At 45.7% G+C, this 20,007-nt stretch overlaps 1 protein-coding gene across 2 annotated transcripts in view; it reads right to left on the bottom strand.

Moving 5' to 3' along the window:
• Positions 1 to 20,007, bottom strand: part of HSF2BP (heat shock transcription factor 2 binding protein) — a 116,474-nt gene that overhangs the window by 52,608 nt on the left and 43,859 nt on the right. The window contains exon 8 of one of the 2 annotated variants that reach the window (XM_030475734.1): positions 5,962 to 6,084. The exons of the other annotated variant lie outside the window; for it this stretch is intronic. Coding sequence (XP_030331594.1) covers positions 6,047 to 6,084 — 38 coding nt within the window. The 3' untranslated portion in view covers positions 5,962 to 6,046. Of the gene's footprint in view, positions 1 to 5,961; positions 6,085 to 20,007 lie in introns of those variants that run through there. 2 annotated transcript variants of the gene reach the window in all.

The following is a 20,007-nucleotide window of genomic DNA, read 5'->3' on the forward strand; positions in this document are numbered from 1 at the left end:
GTGAGCAAGAATTGCATTTCACAGAAATAAGGAAAAAACAAAACAAAACAAAACCAAAAAAACCCGATTTCAACACTTGTTCCCCACTCGATGCCAGAGAAGGAACTCAATTTTGGATAGCCCCAACATGGGGAGAGGAGGGAGAAGGGACTGGGGGAAAGGGTGAGGGGAAAACGTGGAGAAAGCCTGAGGAGAGTGCCTCAGCAGCAGGCAGCTCAGGCTGGGGTAATGCCAGCATGGCTGAGGTCAGACATGAGGAGCACTTAATCCTCAGCATGGCCATTCATTTCCTCACTGTTTAAAAAAATACGTATATTTACAGGACATCTCAGGGAAGGGAAGTTCTGTGAATCAGTGTCTGACTATTAGTTGCTGACCCAGATGAAGGCATTAGCAACCTGGAGCGCACTTTTCATGTCGGCTCCACAGGCACTCTATTAGCTGTGTGCCATTAGAGCTAACCTCACCTGATCTTGTATCACTGTCATGTTGACATAGCACCACTTATGTCTCTCATGGACCTGAGCTCACCTTCAGGGGCCTTCTCTTCCTGCCTTGAAACTCTTCTTTCAAGGTCCTTTGCCTGTCAAAGTGTAAAATCTTTCAGCTTCATGATAGGAAATTCTTCAAAAGGAGGTACTCTCTATGCTGTACTATCCTTGGAGATTCTTGTGGCAACCAAGTTCCTACTTTAAGGTGCTTTTGATCATACCATTGCTCTGCAGAGCACCCCAAAATACATGCTGTCAGTTTCCAAGAACTATGGATTGCCAAAGGAAACCTTTAAGCTGCCCGTGTCCTGCTAGGTATTAAAGAGGCACTCCTCTACTCCTGCCAGCTGCCATCAGGCTTTGCAGTGCTTCTCCTAGGCTGAAGGCTCACATTTGATTTCAGCCTCTGTCAATGAGGCCCTTCCTGTACACCACAGCCCTGGCCCCAGGCCAGAGAGGCTGGTGTTCAGGCAGCGTGGCTGCTGCAGCCTCCCTTGGTTCCTCATCTCCTTCCACAAGGGAAACTCTCAGAGGAGAAGGGTCATTTGGAGCCCTTGTGAATTAGACAAGTAGTAATTTTTCTTGATGGCATCTTCCAAACTGCTAGCCAAAGGCATCCCTGGGAGGTGAAGACCAGCAGGTCAGACCAGCCCGGGGAAGCATGGCCATAGGGTAAGGTGACATTCAAGTCTGTGGAAATGACGGAGAAGCTTAACAATGTGAGTGGTTTCTGGTAGGAATTAGTCACCTGGAGGCACATTTGTAAAGGCACCCAGCAGTGTTTTCAGAAGATCCCGATCTTCCAATGAATTTATTTCAATGGAAGTAGGGCACCAAGGGGCTTCCCAAAGCCCCATTGCTCCCCGTGCCACCTGGAGATCATTGCATATCTGGCCTTCAAGAGCCACTGGCATCACTCACCCAGCAGGATTTCATTCCTGAAGGCTGCAGCTCTGCCACCATCAGCACCAGCCTTCCATGCTAGCTAGTTCCCTGTCAGGACAAAGCAGAGCCTGAGCAGTCACGCTCACGTGGTTGCTTCTCCGTTGAATTAGCCACAACACATGGCCCAAAGTCTGTGCAGCTTTATTCTGTCACCCTCGCCTCGTGCCAGCTTCAGGAGGACGTGCAGCACCTGATCTAGCATCAAAGCTGCTTTAATAACATTAACCGTTCCAAACCCATGTTTTCTGGTGAATAAGAAGCATCAAGGAGATTCAAAAGGGCAGCTCACTGTTTTGTGGTATATGGTTACAGTACTTTTGGGTCAGCACTAAATGCCCTAAAAGTTGATTTACTATCTCATTGAGCTACAGCCTCTACTACTTGGGAAATTTGAATAACATTTCCAGAAGTACCTAAGTACTCCTGATAAATTTTACTGCCAAATATTAATTTCCTTCATTTCCTCTTTTTCCTCCCACTTTCTCCCCTTATTCCCATTATTGTTTCAGGAGCAAAGAATTGATGTCAGTGCCATGAATAGCTCTGAATTCATTTGCTTACAGCTTTGGGTAGGGAGATTATTTATTTTTTCATTGGAAGGTCTTATTACACTTATTCTCTCCTCCTCCTTTCTTGCACCTATGCCTGGCCTCTTCCTCCCTGCACTAGCATTTGAAGACTCCCCCTCAAGCTGCTCTCGTAATGCAGGCATCACTACTGAGTCATGCCTTCGCATTCAGATCCTTGTTATCTACCTCTTGCTGTTTCCTTCACAAGAGTTGCTCACTTCTTCATCCTCACACCCATCCCAAGTGGTCTCTGGTTTGGGCATTTCCACCTTCAGTCACTCTACCTCCTCTCTGAATTTTCTCTCCTTTTTCTGGAGTCTGCATCATTGAAGGTGGCACCTGCCCCTTTTCCCTACCTGCTGTTTATTTGAATGCTTTCCTCAGATAGATAGCCTCCCAAGCTTCTGGCTGCCTTCTCCTCCTCCCTGCTACAAAAGTAGATACCTCATCCTCATCTTTACAGTCATTGCAGATACAGCAGGGACGGGCTTGGCAACCTTTTATTTTGATAATTTTCCATGGGAAATATAGATTTCCCTGGTTCGTTTTTGCTGTTGTTTCTCTGCTCTAGCCACTGCAGCCCTGAGACCTCCTCCTTGTTCTCATCCTCCTCCTTCAGAGGCAGCTCTGAGGAAGGAGGCCTAGCCACTCCTGGGGGCTGGCGATACAAAGTCAAAGCCTCTCCAAAACCCTCTCTGTGCCTTGTGCTATTGAGGCTGATTCAGGAGAAAGCCGTAAGCACAGCTCCTGTTTGAGGTGCAGGAAGGGCGAAGGGAGGAGACCATTCCCTCCCGCGTGCTCCCAGACACACTGCTCGGGTCTGCAGGCAGCTGCTTCCCTTCTCTCCAACAAGGCAGCTGGGGTAGGACAAAAACTGCTGCTCCTCACACCACGGTGTGATCAAAAGAATTATTATTTGTAATATTATACACACTATTTAGCCACAACTCTATGGACAGTATGAACCAAAAACCTTAGTTTTCCCAGCCCTCCAAGAAAGGAGAGGACGTCACAGTCCTTCAGTTCTCCAGGTCCATCCCCCACCCCTCCTCTTTCTCTGCTTGTGAGCCCATCCATAGATTTGGGGACCCTGAGGGTCTCTTCCTTGGGCTTCCTCTGCTCGAGTGTCCCAAAGCTCAGAAATACCTGGTTTGAACATCACAGGAGGAGGGATTCATACGGAGTGTCTTTCAGAAAGAAATTGAGGCTCCTTTGAAGAGTCTGAGTCCCCAAATCAGAAGCTGGTCATTATTATCACAGATGAAACACACTTCAGAGGAGTGGGCTGCAGCCAGAGACAGTGACTGACAGCTGACAGCTACAACACTGGAGGCTGCATGCTTTTTCACATCAGGGTCAGGAGCTTTCACGCCACATCCCCAGGAAGGACTGAGACTATCTAGATCAGACCCTTTCTCATCCAAGCAGCAGCTCTGCCCTCCAGCACAGGCAAAGCCTCCAGAGCGGAAGACTCCCTGTGCATTAGCACATCAAAACAAGCTGTCACACCACGAAGCATCTTTGTGGTTGTCACTCGAGAAGTCCAATGTCCAAGGTGGAGGTAGCAGACAGGGAGCTCCCCTTCCAGTTCATCCGAAGACCTTTCTTTCAGAGGTACATGAATACAGTCTGTGTAGCCAGGATGTCAGCTGGCAAAGCTCAGTCACCCAAGTAAAAGCGAAAGTTACAGGAGGTTTTGCCAACAAGAAAAATAGAAAGGAGGAAAAAATAGGTTCAAGTGGCAACAAACAATTCAACCGATAACAGCAATAACCTTTCAGCAGCTTGCTGGCTATTCAGTAACTTTTCGTGCAATTTTTATTAGTCAGATAGGATGGAGATTATATGATCCTATCCAGGTAACATCATTAAACCAGAAAAAGATACTACAGCAAAACAGACTTTTCTGTGGCTTAATTATATGGCCTTGATCCCAAACTCCACTGAAGTCAATAAGAATCCTTGCCACTGACTTAAAAGACTTTTTACGACTGAATACTCCCAGCAGGGCTTTAATAGAAAAAAGGACTGAAGTTTAAACTGCAAAATACAGGACATAATCCATACAGCAGGAAAGCTGCTGACATAATTCCATGGCATAGGCAACTGCCATTGATGGGAAAAAGGAGATTCTGACCTAATGAGAGAGCTTTAGGGTTTGCATCTTTGTTTTCTCTTTATGGACTTGAGGAATGCTTTGGGATTTACATTAAAAAACTCTAAAATGCACACTGTCAGAGGGCCAAAATACACGTCTGGTCTGTGCATCCGGGAGAGGTAGAGTATGTTGACACCCAGAGCTTGTTTTCTTACTGTGCCAAATCTTGATTAGGTTGAAGTGAATGGAAACACTTCAGCAGGATGGTGATTTAGCTCATTCTCTGGAAAGGGCTGGCATTATTGCATGCTCTGGACTGGCTATCACTTTGCAGAGCCCTTTTTATAGATGCTTCTTGTTTATAAGCAAAAGTACTTACTTACATTAACATTGCAAAAACAAATAGTCTAATGTTACATTTTAAGGGCACATTAACTTGAAAGAGCAGCCAAGTTTGTTGACTAAAATGATTTACACAACTCTAAGGGCACTAAATAAGTATTTCTCAATGTCTCAGCAGCAGCTCAAGGGAGCAGAAGCTAAAAATGTTACAGCTCAACAAACAGTTCTGTGTTCCTACTCTTGATAAGTACGTCATGTTTTTTTGCAAATAAAAGACCCAGGAGTTGCTTTAAGAAAAAAAAAAAATCAACAAACAAACCATAAATAAATAAATAACACAAATAATTTCTAAGTACATACTGTCCTCTTACCCTCCATCCATTTCCTCATATAACTCCATTACAACAGGCCCAACAAATCATCTGCAATATGCCCAGGATTCCCTAATTACCTTCAAACAGGCTGCTGGCTGGCCAAGAGGCAAGCCCTGGTGCAGCTGCTCCAACGCAACGGCCCTTTGCTTGGCAGGGACAGGGAAGTCCAGGTGTCAGCAAACTCCATTTGCACAAGTTGATCATCCAAGGTGCCCTGGTTGCCTGAGAGCCGCCGAATGTCCTCGTCCTTGATCAGCAACTAGTTTGATGTGAGGAGAGTGTGTTCAGCATCACACAGACATGGTAAGCACCTCACAGGGGCGAGCACAAGCCTTACACATGACCATGGGGCCTTATGTGTAATTCCAGTTTGCAGATGCACCCCTTGATCTGTCAAGTTGCAAGAGGGATAAGTCCCTGTCAAAGGTTGTCATTGATTAAGAGCTGAGTCGGGATCTTTATGCAGCTCACCAAAGGGAAGTGCCCAGGTACCTTGCCAAGGAAGCAGGATAAACTGGAGATGGTTCCTTAAAAAAGCAGGCAAGGGAGAGGTAAAATGAGCAGCTGGAAACTGAATTCAGGAAAACATTATGCTAGCAGATGTCTAATACTGAGAGCAATCATTCAAGGGACTCATTTCCAAGGCACACTGTGAAATCCCTGTTACTTGATGCCTGTCAAAGCTTTCATAAAAGACATTGTTCAACCAAAAGCTGTTGTGCTTGATTTTAGGAACTGAAGGATAAAACTCAAAGTCCTCCATCATACAAAGGTCAAGCAGGGTGATCACAAAGGATTTAAAAACATTGAAGACTATGAATGCAACCATTTAAAAGATTTTGTCTCTGACAAAAATGGCAGAGAAGCAGAATGGAAGAGTATGCTCTGCAGCTGGACTGCAGGCAGGGAAAATACCAAGAAGCACTCCACTATTCTGTTTGGTCATTTCTATGGTCATGGTTGCCAAACAACAGAGATCTTCACTGATGTGTTGACCTCAGCAAGCCTACTGAAGCATGAGCATGGCCATCTTTCACAGCTACAGAAAGAGATGAGAACCAGTGTTTTATGTCATCCAGTCACATAAAACATAAATATGTCCTAACGGAGGCATGCAAAGTACTTGCCTTACTTCCTCTGCTAAGCCAGCTGAGAATATGTTTTGCTGTTGCAGTAAAAATGGTCAAACTGCTGAATGTCACATTTGGGACATACATCTTCCATCACTTATAGTCTCTCTTTTCTGTTGGTTTTCCTTCTTTTCTCTGTAAGGTAGCAAGAAAGCTTCACTGTAAATAGGCAGGCATCTTGCAGACTTGAGTCTCACTCAGGTCCTATATTCTTTCCATGCATATTCATTAGATCTATTCTGCCACAAGAAGATCGCTGGTCTTTCGCCTGTGAGAAGATCATTTGCCAGGAACAATTTTAAATAGAGCAGACAATGATCCTGTTATTTAGAAATGTTTTCTGCTAATTATATTCTGTCACCCTGCGCTAAAATGAAAGGAACATCTGTATTCAAACAGTTCCTACACTAATGCTGTCCAAGACCTGTTTTCCCTCTGAGCTTCTGGTGAACAGTGCAAGACAGGGCAGGTAAACACCGCTTTGAGTAACACTGGCAGTATCTCTACGATGCAAGGAGAAGTCCATGAGCTGAACTCTCTTTACATAAACACCAATAGGGGATAAGTCAGTACTCTTGAAATCAGTATGTCACCTTATTTCAACATCAAACTAAAGCTTGATGTGAAAGTTCAGTCAGAGCTGAATCTGGCCCCATGATTTATAGTGTTTATTAACTTAGGAGCCAGCACGATAGTAAAATATCTCAGACATCTCTTTAATCTAGATAGTTTACATCCAGAATTACATTTAACTATTGGAGGATGGGAAGGAGGGAGTCACAGTTTGGACCAGGTTTTATTGGGTGCACTGGGAACTGCCTCTTGGATGCCTGTTCTGAGGAACAAGACCTGGAGAGCAGATCCAGAGTGGGGGTGAACTCTGGCCTTGGAGGCCAGAGGAGAAGCAGAAGAGGAGTGGGGAGGGAAAAACATGTCCGTAGAGAAGGGTAAAGGCACTTCGTATTTCCCAAAAAATGTATGCTACAGGGCAGGAAGCTCAAATGAGAAAGGCACAGGCCAGGCTTGGCACAGGAGGCAGTCTGCTGGGGCTACCCCCAGAGGAGATGGGAATGGCTTCACAGGCTGCACTGCACTTCTCAACTTCCTCTTCTGTTCCCTCACTCTGTGTCGAAGGACACTGAACATCTCTGCAAATGACACAGCCCAAAACCTGGCTGCCAAGCTTTGAAACTGAGAACATGTCCATTGCTGCAGGCTGTGAAACATGGGTCATGCCACTGCAGCTGGCAGGACTGACCCCTGCTTCCAGAGAGGCTGCTGAGCAGCCGGCTGGGCATGAGGGGCACTGGATACCCCTAAGGGTCCAGCATCTGGCTACTGAGCCACACACAACCCCTTATGTAAAGGTTGCTGTTATTTTGGCTTCATTAATGACTGGGCTGAAAGCTGCTTCAGGAAGGAATTATCTCCAAATCATCTTCTGTTTGGGGGGGTCATCAAACAAAATCTCAACAATTTGCAAATTTCCCCTTTGGCACACATAGGTATCCATTTGGATTTTCAAATATGAATTTTCATGTTATCTATAATATAAAGATACATTTACAAATGTATGTATATAAAACTCAAGAGACTTTTTAAAAATCCTTTAATTGAAGTAGAAAATTGTCCTGCTTCCCTTCAGGCAGGGAATGAAATGCTTCTCATGGCCAGATAGTGTTCCCTCCCTTTCTCTGCAGATGTCTCAAGGAGGTGATGGAGGTTTGTGCTTGCTCAAGAGCCAGAGCCCCTCAGGAACTGCTGAGGGACCCAAGCTGCCCACCTCACACAGGCTCAGTGAGGGATGGACCTGCCATGGGTGAAATTGGGTGAGGCAAGGCCAGACATTCTGCACACAAAAAGCGAGGCTGTTACCCAGAGGGTGCTGCATCTGAAGTACTTGGATGCAATATCAGGGCTGGCACACCTCAGACCCACCATAGGTCCCAACACAGATCTGCTGCGGGTGACACAGGCACAATGGTATGCTTGGACCAAAACCACATCCATCCACAACCACGATGTTGAATGGTTTGGTTCGTTGGGATTGTGACAAAGACCTAATGAGGCCTGAGACTTTGCTCTATCCATTTACTTGATCTTGGTTAGCCAGTGCCAAGATCTCTTCCAGGACATCACGATAAACACCTTGTCTAATGGCTCCCCCCTGAAAAGCCAGGATTTTCTGAAAACAGTCATCACTGGACAGTCTTGGAGGCAGATCCGAGTAATTCAAACAGCAAGAAAATGCCAGAAAGGGGATGATTTCACCGCATTTTTTAATACATATTCGACAGATAAGCCTAGCAACAGGGACCCTTGTCTGCAGGCTGACTCCCAACAATCAGCTACTGCTGTAGCAACCTGTCATTCAACTGCACTGCTGCAAACGCATGAATAAATAAATAATCTCCTATAGCGTTTGTGCAATAAGCAGAATATTAGCATGTGGCTCTCAAGACGACCTTTATCAAAAGCAGCAGCATTTATACTGAGAAACTTATCTAAAAATAAATGCCTATCACTCATGTATACATAGAAATACCAAGGGCAAGATACGACTTTCTATAATATGAAATGACTCATTTTCCCCCTGAAGTTTTAGTGAGTGTGAAAGATACGTACTTCTAAGAGTGATTCACTCCAAATGGCCACTGGGTGACTGGCTGAGTTTGAACTAATCTTGGGGAGGAGAGCTGACGTAAGGGCCGAGGGCCGTGGGACTTGGAATGCATCGGCTATTCGCAGGGCAAGGATGGCAGACATTAACACTCAGTTGTCACTAGTAAATCTTAAATTGCTTTGACAGGAGGCAGATTGTGAGATGTGAATGGCTACAGCTTCCAGAGGAACACTCCTTTTCATGGAAAGTGGGATAAGGCCAAGGGAACAGCCCATATTTCTTCTTTTCATATATATATGTGCACATGCATGCACGCACACATATAGAGCTGTAAAAAATAAAGCACCTCTTGTGGATCAGTAAACTAACTTGAACACTCATTCACACACTTGCTAGCTCAACCACAGAGCAAGAGCTCAAGGTTTCTGGAAGTGTAGCTGCATTGCCAGCCTCCAGAACAAGCCCCAGAAACTTCTGGAAAGTTATCTATAAACTTTGTAAGCATGAGAGAATTCAACAGCTCTGCAGATATTTATGGGGGAGTATGGAGCCTCCTCTCACTGGGTTCAAATGACTCCTGGGACAATGAGTGACCACAGCATAATGTCGGAAGTGGATGGGGTTCATTTCAGTTATCCCCATGAGGTTTGTCCTCTGTGTCATTCCCAGCTGTCCACGTCAGCCCGGGTAGCGATCAGCACCCCAGGAGATGGCACGAGCCCTGGGGAGAGGTGGCATTCCCTGTCTTCCTCAATGCAGCCAATCTGGCCAGCATATTAGTTCTGACAGCACCAAGGGAAAAGCTTTCTTCTCTCTTCCCAGTGGCACAGATGGAAATTGAGGGTGGCAGGGCTGAGCAGGCATGGCTGCAGTGTGCTAACTGGGCACACAACAAATTCCTGACTCACTTAGGAGTGCCTCCCCCAGGGCACAGGCATTACATGTGCATAAATATCAGCTTCATATTGGAGACATGTCCCGAGGAGGGAAGTTAAAAGAGAAGCGAGCCATGACTTTACAGATTATCTCTCAGCACTTTGCAGTCTCCCTTTAAACCGTGATTAGAGCAGTGTGACTGCTGAGGAGGAAAAGGTCTCCAGAAACCTCAGAGGAACTTAGCAGCCTCCATAAGCAACGTATGTATAACTGCACTTGGTGATAACACGTGCCAGCCATGCAACATGTCACACAGTTAGAGTGGGCTGAAACAGCAATGTACCAGTGCCTCAGAAATGGCAGCGCATGCAAACTCATACTCTACAATCTGCCACCTATAGCTCCAGGCGTAGATAGAGCCCCGTGCCTGATGTGTGTGTGTTCCTTACACTCAGTGAACTCAGTTGCTGAACCAGGGTCCCACACAAGCTTTACACCCTTCTATGGGACTGGCTGTCCTTCATTTCCCACTCCTGGAGGGAGCAGTCAACACAGCTTGCCTTGCGTTTTATAGGGAAGTTCGTGAAAACTAGTTACACAGGGGTACAAGTTTTGCTGTGGGCTGTAAGAAAAAGTGTAAATCAAGCCAAACCAATTCAAGGCAAACTTGTTATGAAGAAATGTTTCCTCAGAGGACAGAACTGTCAAGCAAAAGGTCTTTCAGACAACAGGAGAAACCTCTTTTGACTAACACAATTTTCCAGAAAAGATGAAATCCTTGAAGAATTTTGAAAATGAGAGGGAAATGTGGGTGTTTCCAGTACTGCCACAGAGATTTTGTGTGACCTTGGAACAGTGGTTTAACCCCTCTTTGAACCATAACTTCTCCCTTCCTCCAAAGGCAGAGAGATGAAAGGAACGCCTGCAGTCCCTCCCAGTCTATGAAGGTATCGGAAAGTCTAGTACACTGGACAGGTAGGGATTTTAAGCAGATGAATTATTTGCTAATTATTCACATACCTACTTGGACGTCTATAAATTTGTTCATGATTATTAAACAAGAGGGGGATGCATCTGTACTTCATCCTGTATACAAACGCTTTGCACAACAAGGATGGAATCAGCCCTTGTCCTGCTGCAAGAGCTGAGCAGCTGCACAGCCACAGCCAGCTGCTGCCTGGGGAGGGAAAAGGGTCAGGATCTCTTAGCAAGCCTCACACAAGAGTAAAACAGGAGAACAAATCACTCGTTTCTTTGCTGTCATGGAGTTACTCGATTGCAGTTCTCAGTCCCATGGTACCTGATGGCTAGAGCCACAAAAAAAAAAAAGCCAAATTAATTCTATGAATCCTTCTGAATATTGATATATTTGCAATTTACATTCTTGAGAACAGTCTCAAAAAAACATATGAACTCCTCAAGTAAGTGGAGTCCTCAGTAGCCAGTAACTCATGTGGATTCTAAGGAAATTAATGTTTCTGAGTCTCTTTGGGAAGAATTTAAACCACTCTGCTTTTACAGTGATGCAGCTTATCTAAAGGGAAAGATCCTGAATAAAAACACAGACATGCTGATTTCAAATCCCACTGCATCCTGACCCACCTCTGTAACTTCAGAGAAACCAGGTAAGCATTAACTATGGTTTCCATTTTCCACCAGAGGACATACAAACAACTGTTATACCGATGGCTGAGAAGAGCTCATGAACCACACAGATGAGATCTATAGCCATTTGCACAGGTGAGGCAGAAGACTTCAACATAACATGCTTACTTAACAGACAGCCAGGTTTCCTGTCCTGTCACAGGCAATAGCTGATACCTGAAGAACAGATTCTTGCATGAAGAATTTTGCTAAGTATATTCCATTTTCAGTGGCTGAGATTCTCCTTCAGAGAATAATTAAGTATGCGATATATGGTCTAAAACAGCCAGGAAAGAGATTGGAATTATAGAAAATTGAAAGGAAATTATTTCAAACTGGAGTGCTCTGACTCTGGAAACTAAGTTATAAATGCTTTTGAGAACCTGCATTTATTACTTGCAATAAATAACTTTTCTTCCAAACACGCCTTTGTGTGAAAGATTAGCAGTGCAAGTGGAGCACATTTCTGCTGTGCAGAAGTTACTTATTTTAGAATAATGGACGTCACAAATTGGCCCTGCATAGCAACACTCATTGGAAAAAGATCACAGCTCCACTTAACACAAAAGTGCAATCTTGAAGCCCATTGAAACTGAAGTCTCTTCACAGGGCAAACACTGAAGTAGCTCCTCATTTGCGTAAAGCCGGACAATTGCTCCACTTCCATACACAAAAAATTGCTTAGATATCTGCTATGCATGGGGAAAGGCTCATTAATCACATTACAGCCAGCGAACATCCCAAGGTTAAATCCTGCTGCTGTGGAGTACTTCAGCATTTTATAAAGGCATCTAAATGGGATTCGTATCTGCAAATCTTCACAGTGCAGTGAAGATTCAGAGCTTACCTTTAAACTCAAGGCACTTCTTTTTCCCTGCAAGAAAAGCACAGTTCTGAAAAACAAATCTAGATACATAATGTCTGATTCGCCGCTACATTAAGCCTGTTTTACAGCTGTGTCAATGCAGTGAAAAGCAATGGAGTGGCACTGGTGAAAAAAAACAATGTAATGATGACAAGAACTAGCCCAGGCTCTTTAAAAGGGCTGTTTATGCAGCCATTCCCTCAGGTTTTCTTCAAGACCATTTTGCTAGCTGCTGTGTGTGGCAGGAGGATGTAGGAAAAAAAGGCCATGAGATGGCAAACCTTCCCACCCTTGTTTGCTTGTTTTATGGCATTCCTGTCTTTCTGCCTTTGCATCGTAACTCTGCTTTACTTCAAGGAAAAGAAAACAATGGGACCTAGATTTACCCTCACTACGCGAGCTGCCTTTCCTTACAGTTTTATCTGTGAGAAGCAATTACACTTGATTTTGTTCCAGTGCCTTTTGCTGCCTGTGAGCAGGGCTGGCAGCACAAGCTGTAAGCCAGTGCAGGTCTAAATGGGACCAAGGGAACAGTGCTGATTTACACCCACAGGGTATCTGTCTCGTGAGGTTTGCTATCAGCCACGTTATTCCACTTGTGGAGTCTCCACTGTCAGACACAGAGTTTCCCCTCAGAAGCTGGCCAAAACTGCTCAAAATCTTGCAGACCGCTTCAAAGTCACCTTGAAATCACTTGTGAGCAAAAAGGGGGCAGCTCCTCTGCTTGTCGCCAGTCACCCGCGTCCCTCCCACTGCTCACTGCCTCCCACCCAGCCCACACCAGCCCCAACCACACTCCTCTGGGACACCCTATGTGGGGCTGGATTCAGCCTCACCACCCAGTCCCAGACAGAGCCAGCTGATAAGGCACATGGGCTGGGGTTTTCTCCTCATTCAGCATACCAAAAGCTGCTCTAAGGTGGCTGGGGCCCAGACACAGGAAGTCTCAGTCGATGTTTGCATTTCCTATGGACTCCCTGCGTGGGATTAGGGAATAGAGTTGAGTCCTGTGTGTCTCAGCTGGCCTGCCTCCGCTGCTGACACCAAGGCTTGTCCTCCCATCCACCCTCTGTCTGGTGCATCAGCTTTTGGGGACAGAGGATTTTTATGTGCGCCCCCCAAAGCAGGACCTGCCCCATCCCACTTCACCACATGAAACTCCGTTCAGAGCTTGAAAAGCAAAGGTGGGTTGCACAATGCCTGCATTCACTTTCTCAGACCAAGATGCTATTTCAGAGTTTGGGTATAATGAGGCCAAGTGGCAATAGAGCAGGCTGGGTGCTGGGACTCCGCTCAGTGTTGACAGGTAGAGCTGCTGGCTGTGGAGAAGGTTGGCACAAGACAGCTGGTAGCAAGGAATTATCCGAGTCAGGGGAGCATCTAAGTGAAGGAAGGTGTGTATGAGCATGAACTTGCTTAAAAGAGGGGGCCACACCTGGGGCCACGGCTCTAGAGAACTGGCAAGGAAAAGGAGATAGGACAACCAGGCAAAATCCTGGGGAGGAGTAAAGAGCCATGTAGGCGCAGAGCAGTGCAACACACAGGCTTGAATTTTTCACACCTCTGATGTAGCCAAGAAACATTATTCCTCTTAAGCACTTTGTGTCACATGGCTGCAAGTGTTCTTTTGCCCAGGACAAAGCGCTCTAAACCCAGATTTCCCACCTTCAGGATGCATGGCCCCACCGCTGAAGCTGTGTCCATGCTGGAGACAGCCCCGGGGAAGGGGGAGCAGGGATCCCTGCCCAGCAGGGTGGCGCTCTGGTCACATCTCCAATAGGTGCTGCTGCAGCTGCAATGTATGTGTGTGACTGGCAGAGCTAAGTCACCCCTTGTTAGATTAACAGCTGATTCAAAGGCCACGCAGCTGTCATATCACCCGTCCCATTCCTGGGGTCACACTGCTTTAATTTTAGCAGCCCCACATACCTTTGGAGCTACTTGCAAGGTTAGAAATGGGGGGTTTCCAAGTGAAAGCCGTGGGTAGCTAGACCCACCCAGAGCTGCTTCATTCTGAGGTGACGCACCCAACCAGCCATCAGAAGACAGACAGCTCCACGAGGCGGCTGCAAGTCATCTGCCTGGGGTTTCTGATTTGTTTTCCCTTTGTCTGGAGGTAGAAGTGCCATGACTCCCGGTAAAATGACAAAGCACAAGCACAACGACAAGATGAACTGCAGGGATTCAGCCAGTGACAACATAATGAATGAGGTAGGGAGGAAATTGCCTGGAGGACTCTTCTGTTAATCCACAGCTGGATGAATTCCTCCTCCTGACAACAGGCACACATTGTTCACTGACAACAGGGTGGGCTTGAGATTTTCTGCAATGTCAAAAAAAGCAGGCAAAAGATTCAGCACTAGTTGGTGGGGACATGGGTCCAAGTAAAGGAATGAAGTAAGTGACATATCAGGAATAAAACAAGGTAAAAAGTTAGCTTCGTCAGTGGTGTAGCCAGAAGGCAACACAGGTAAACACAGTTTAACCATTTCTAATTCAGACACTTCCTTCCTTCATGTATGAGGAAGCAGCCAGACAAGTGAGTTTACCCACCTCCTTCCTTACCAGCTCCCACCAAGCTACACTGTATTATATTTAGTTGAACAGCCAGCTCCAGCACTGACCTTTAAAGCACTATACAATTCCTTCTAACCGTCCCTGTAAATAAAAGAGCCTTCTATCCTAAGGATAGGCAGCTGGAGACACCCAGGCTACATCCATAATGGGTATGTATCAGACATACCCAGGCCTGTCCTCTGGCACTAGGGCCAGCCAGCATGAGATACTCCACTTCCAGACTATTGAACTTTCTTATCTGCCAAAACAAGGCAGTTTCATCTCAAATGTCATCTGAGAATGGTCTCCAGGCCCTACTGGCTTCCAAGCCATGCCTGGGAAACATCCGAAGTACCACAGACGTGCTCAGACATCCTATCAATTTAACAGCATAGATGACTCAGGCTTAATGTGTGGGAATGTGCCCTAGCACCATTTAATTAGGTAGCAGAGAAGTAGCTTGAGGTGCTGAAGAACTGCAACTCCAGCCAAAACCAGGGGACAGTTTCAGACAGCCAGTGGCAGTTAGTCCTTCAGTAGTTTGCACTCAGCACCAGCTTCTGAGGCTTTCTAAAGCCTAAAGAACAAACCAGATTTCTAAAGCCTTTTTGTTGTGATTGCCTCACTCAAGTAACAGATGTGTCAACATCACTGACCCAGAGCATGTCTTGGATACCTCTTATCTCCTACTAGAGAACGATGTGGGAGTGAGACATCCTTTCTCTCACCCCCATTGTGCCCTAGTTCCCACACAAAGGAAACTTGAGTGCACCAGCTGAGCTAGACCCCTGCCACGGCTTTGTAGAAAATGCAGATGCAGCTGCAGTGATCCAGAAGAACTGGGAAATATCCTCCTAAAAGCTCTACCTCTCCTCTGCCTTTTGTCCCAACTTTCTGGACAGTCTTCTTCTGTGGCTAGGTCATGGACTCAGTCCTGAGCTTAATTGCACAAATGACAGCATGCAACTCACTAATTAATGACAGACATGCCAGTCTGCTTGCATTGAGCTGCACACATACCATGCATTTTTAACATCGCTTAGTAAACAGTAGTGATGAAACGTGATAAAGAATGCCAAATGTTTAGCACTGATATGATGCCCAAACAGGTTTGAGTGCCTTTGGCAGGCAAGGCAGAGGGTGAGCTCCTTTTCTTTGCCATCACAATAACCCAGCAGTCTCACTAGAATCCTATCTGCGAGATCTCGGAACTAAGCAGGATGTCCTGTTCATAAATCAAATCCCAGCAGACCTCTCCCTCAACAGGCTTTTCCCTTCCTGGACTGGGCTTTCTGGAAACTTAACATTTAAGATCCTAATCCTGCAAACATTCGTACACGTTTTCCTACCTAGAGGCCCCATTATTGAAGTTAGATCTATGCAGGAACATTGAGAGGATGGGCCCATGCTTAGGAAGAGATTTTGTAATGTTTCTTTTCAGCAGGTTACTTATTTCTAAACAAATATCTATATTTTTCCACATGACCTCATAACTTTGGAGCAAAAAAAGAACTGTATACACCCACCAAGTGACATTGTAATCAGTTGTCTTTGCTGCCTTGCCCTACACCAGATTTGGGATGTGCCATATGGAGTACCTCAGATATTGCTCAAGTCTGTTACACTTCCCTCCCTATTATTTAGGCAATAATAGCTGATGGGGAGGGTATTTCCTGAGAGTCATCTGGAGAAAATGAAGTCCCTGCCTTAGGCCCATAATTCAGCGAGGAATGTACCGCCAGGAAGTAAGTCTCACCCTGTCCCCCTGTGCTGGGCCCACTGGTGTTACAGCAAGCCAAGCAAGTGGCTGCTTGGCTTGGGGTCTTCAGGTGAAAAAAATACATCAGACCTACATTTGTGTTTTCTTCAGTGCAATATTTCTCAAGTTTCCAGAGTGTCTGGTGATTCTGGAGACATTGAAGGCTGCTTCACTTCCAAAGGGAAATTTTGCCCCAAAGTGTCAATGAATTGTGGGATGTCAGGCTGCAAAAGGGGAGACCTACAATAGACAATATATGCGATATACAATAGACAAGATACACAATCAATATATGATTGCTGTCACATGTCAGGTATTGATTGCTGTGCCTTCGCAGGACACAGAGGAAGGCTTCACAAGCAGCAGGGGCTGCACTCTGCATTTGAAAAATCCCCGCTTTATATAGGGACAAATTTACCGATCCAACCACAAACCTGGAGCCCCTGCTCTGAGCAACAAGCTGCCATCCATAAGCCCATAAGCTGGGTTTATGGCTATACTGAATTCTGCACAGCAATCAGAGCACACAGAGGAATCTGTGCAATTATTTTATACCAGTGTGTCTTTGACAGATGTGTTCCTCACTTTCCATGGAGCCTTTCTTTGCTTAAAATTGTCACAATAGTAGGACTTATTATTGTCAGCAGTTATACATATATACACACATATGTTTATATGCATATACAGATATAGGTATATATTTTTTTTTTCCCTAACAGAGTAATATAAAAAACCCACAACCCTACAGGGATTTTAAAAACCTTGGATTCAAACCTGGAAGAATGCCAGCAGTGGGATACGCTGGGGAGAATTTTGTTAACTTTATTAACATGAGAAAGAGAAAATACTTTCTCAGATCTGTACCTGTACGACTACAAAGACTGTAGCATAGCTCCAGCAGCCTGCAGAACTCATTGCCACAGGACAGCAACATGCTCACAGGCTGGGTAGGATTGATGTGGAGTATTTGGAGCCACGGGATATTCTCTAAAATTACTTGCTGCTGCAAATTAGCACACCTCTCCTAACTTCACCAGAGAGCTGCTGCCATCAGCTGAGGTTTTAGCTGCAAAGGTTCCTGTGGACACAGGAACTCCAGGTCTAACAGGCTATGGTTTCACAATACAAAGCCATCAGTAGAAATAGGGCTCAGGCAATTAACATTGCCCTCCCTTCTTGTCCCCTGTGCCATTCCCTCCCACTACCTAGCACTGTTGTCTGTGGGCTACGTTTTGAACTTGCTTAGGGAAAGGATCCAGAAGAAAAGTAGTCAAAAACCCAACAAAACCCACAACAAAGAATCCTGGAATCTTTAGGGTTTGACCCAACTCAGGTATCCTACCTGCTTGACAGCACAGGCCAAAAGCAGGTGGGCAGCACAACAGAAGGCAGGCATTGTGAGGCAAGGTGAACAGCTGAGGGCATCCACCACTGAAGCCAGTAGTGCTGTCAAAGATGCAGCAGTGCAAGAGAAGAGCCTGGCTGCATCACCTGGCTCTCCATGAACAAGGCAACTGTACATGATGCCTTTCCTGAATGCCTTTCCAGCCTATGTCTGCTGGGATTTCCTGAGCCAGCTGCAGTGCCTATAACCCTTCTGGTGATGCTCAGTGGATTTTCCTCCACAAATTTCTCGAACTTCCTCCTGGATCCACACAAGCTTCCTTAGCATCTGTAATACCCCCATAAGGAAAAGACCTGCTCCACCACCTGGTCACTGGATGGGACCAGCCTCCCATGTGATGGAGGAGGGCCCAGGCAGGGAGTGTGTGCCTCCTAGCAGGACTCAACAAAGCCCTGCTGAGGACAATGCAGCACAGACCATGTGTCAGGCTGACTGCTTGCACTGGCACAATGGTACAGGTTGTCATGGGGCAGGAAAGACAGCACAGTGCCTTCTCCTGCCAGAGTATGAGGCAGTTGCCAAGCAATATTTGGTGAACGCCAAGGGGCCAGCTCATGCTTCAGAGTACAGATCAGAGCAAACAATGGGGCTCAGGACAGTGTCCTGTCCCCATCCTCCTCCTAAGAAATGTTCTTATTCCCAGACTTCAATCATTTTCCTTGAGAGCACCTGGTGGTGTTCCCTGCTGGAGACAGGATACTGGCTTATGGGTTGTGATTTTGCTTGATGGAGTTGCTGCTGTCTTCGCACATTCCCCACCACAGTGGAAACAATCTGCCTACCGAAGACACAGTTCTTGCTGTTTCTTTAGTGCTGATCAACTGCACATTTTGGGTGGGAATGTCTGGATTACTGCTGATGTGACTTATGGCACAGTGTCAGGTCGTTAAGCATCCAGAAGGTTTCGACATCTTGCACCTGCCACTTGGACAGCAAATCCTAGCATTTCATGTTTCCACCAGACACAGCTTTAAGCCCTTTACAGGAGCTGAATTTTCGAAGACACCAAATCCTCCAGCTTGACAACACTGACAGCATTTCTGTATTCACTGTAGTTTGTCTCTATTTGAAAAGGCATCTACACCCTCGCGTGCCTGAAACTCTAGATGTACAAATCAATTGAAACTGAGTCACTGGGCTTCATAAAAGCAAACAGACGTCACCATAATGGGAGTGAAGCCCTACTTCCAGCCTCTACTGCCCTGCTGAGTTACAAGATTAATTACAGGAATGTATAAAACTGTAATGAATGAAGCAACTATCAAACACGCTGCTAATATTTAAAGAATCCTGGCCAAAAAGTAGAACTAGCTAGTGGCCTGATGTTTACATTGTAAAATGTAAATTTACCATGTTAACTTTCTCCAGAATGAACAAATAAATATTTTAAGCAAGCAAAAACCACACATACTTTCAGCAAATATTGACATCTTCTTACACTGGGGAAATTCTTGTCATGCTTATCCCAAGCGTGACACAATGCCTCGTAGTAATTATCCATTACTGAAGCTTATCTGGGCTTGCTGATAGCCTGGTGTTCCTGCAGCACATAAAGAAATGTGTATTTCACCCCATTTATCTTGGACACCAAGAGTATTTAAGCCATCCGCTGCCTTAGAAGGCCATGCTGCCTGAATGCTCAGCATAAACCAAGAAACACTTGGGTGCTTTGAATGAGTCACTTGGGGTGCTTTGAATGAGTCACTTGGGGCTACAGTCAGTCTTTGGAGAGCTGACAAATATATCAACTCACATGCCTGAAGTATGGCAGGCTGAGTATTTGCTAAATATCCATCTGAGGAGCTGAGGGTTTGGTCCCTCACTTACAGTTTTACCAATGGGAAAGCCACCCTCAGTGACTTCCCACAAATCTTCCCAAAATAACCCAGAAAGAAGTCAGGTTTTCTTCTAAATCTGTGAATCTCTGCTGCCCCACAGGCAGATGCTCCAGTACTGCTGGAGAGTGTATCCTGAGCTGAGTATGTGGGAGAGGAAGGGTAGATGATGACAGAGAGGACAAAACCTCTTATTTGGGGAATTGTAACACAATACCATGCCCTGCTTTCACACGCCCAGGGGAAAACAAGTCTTAAGACCACCTCCATGGACCATTAAGAGTGTGCCAGTGCCTCCAGCTGCTTTCATGGAGGGGATACCCCACCTTGTTGGAATGGACCAATGTAGGCCATAGGAGAAGGTTTTACTGGCAAAATCATGCTGTGCACTGAAGCTGTGGTGACACAACTACTCTGACCTTCAGAGATCCTCTTCAGGGCAGCTAGATGACCACCTAAAGGGAAACCTTTTTCTAGACCAAATTAAAACGTACC

Source organism: Strigops habroptila, chromosome 2, assembly GCF_004027225.2.
Source record: "Strigops habroptila isolate Jane chromosome 2, bStrHab1.2.pri, whole genome shotgun sequence".
Taxonomy (NCBI): Eukaryota; Metazoa; Chordata; class Aves; order Psittaciformes; family Psittacidae; genus Strigops; species Strigops habroptila.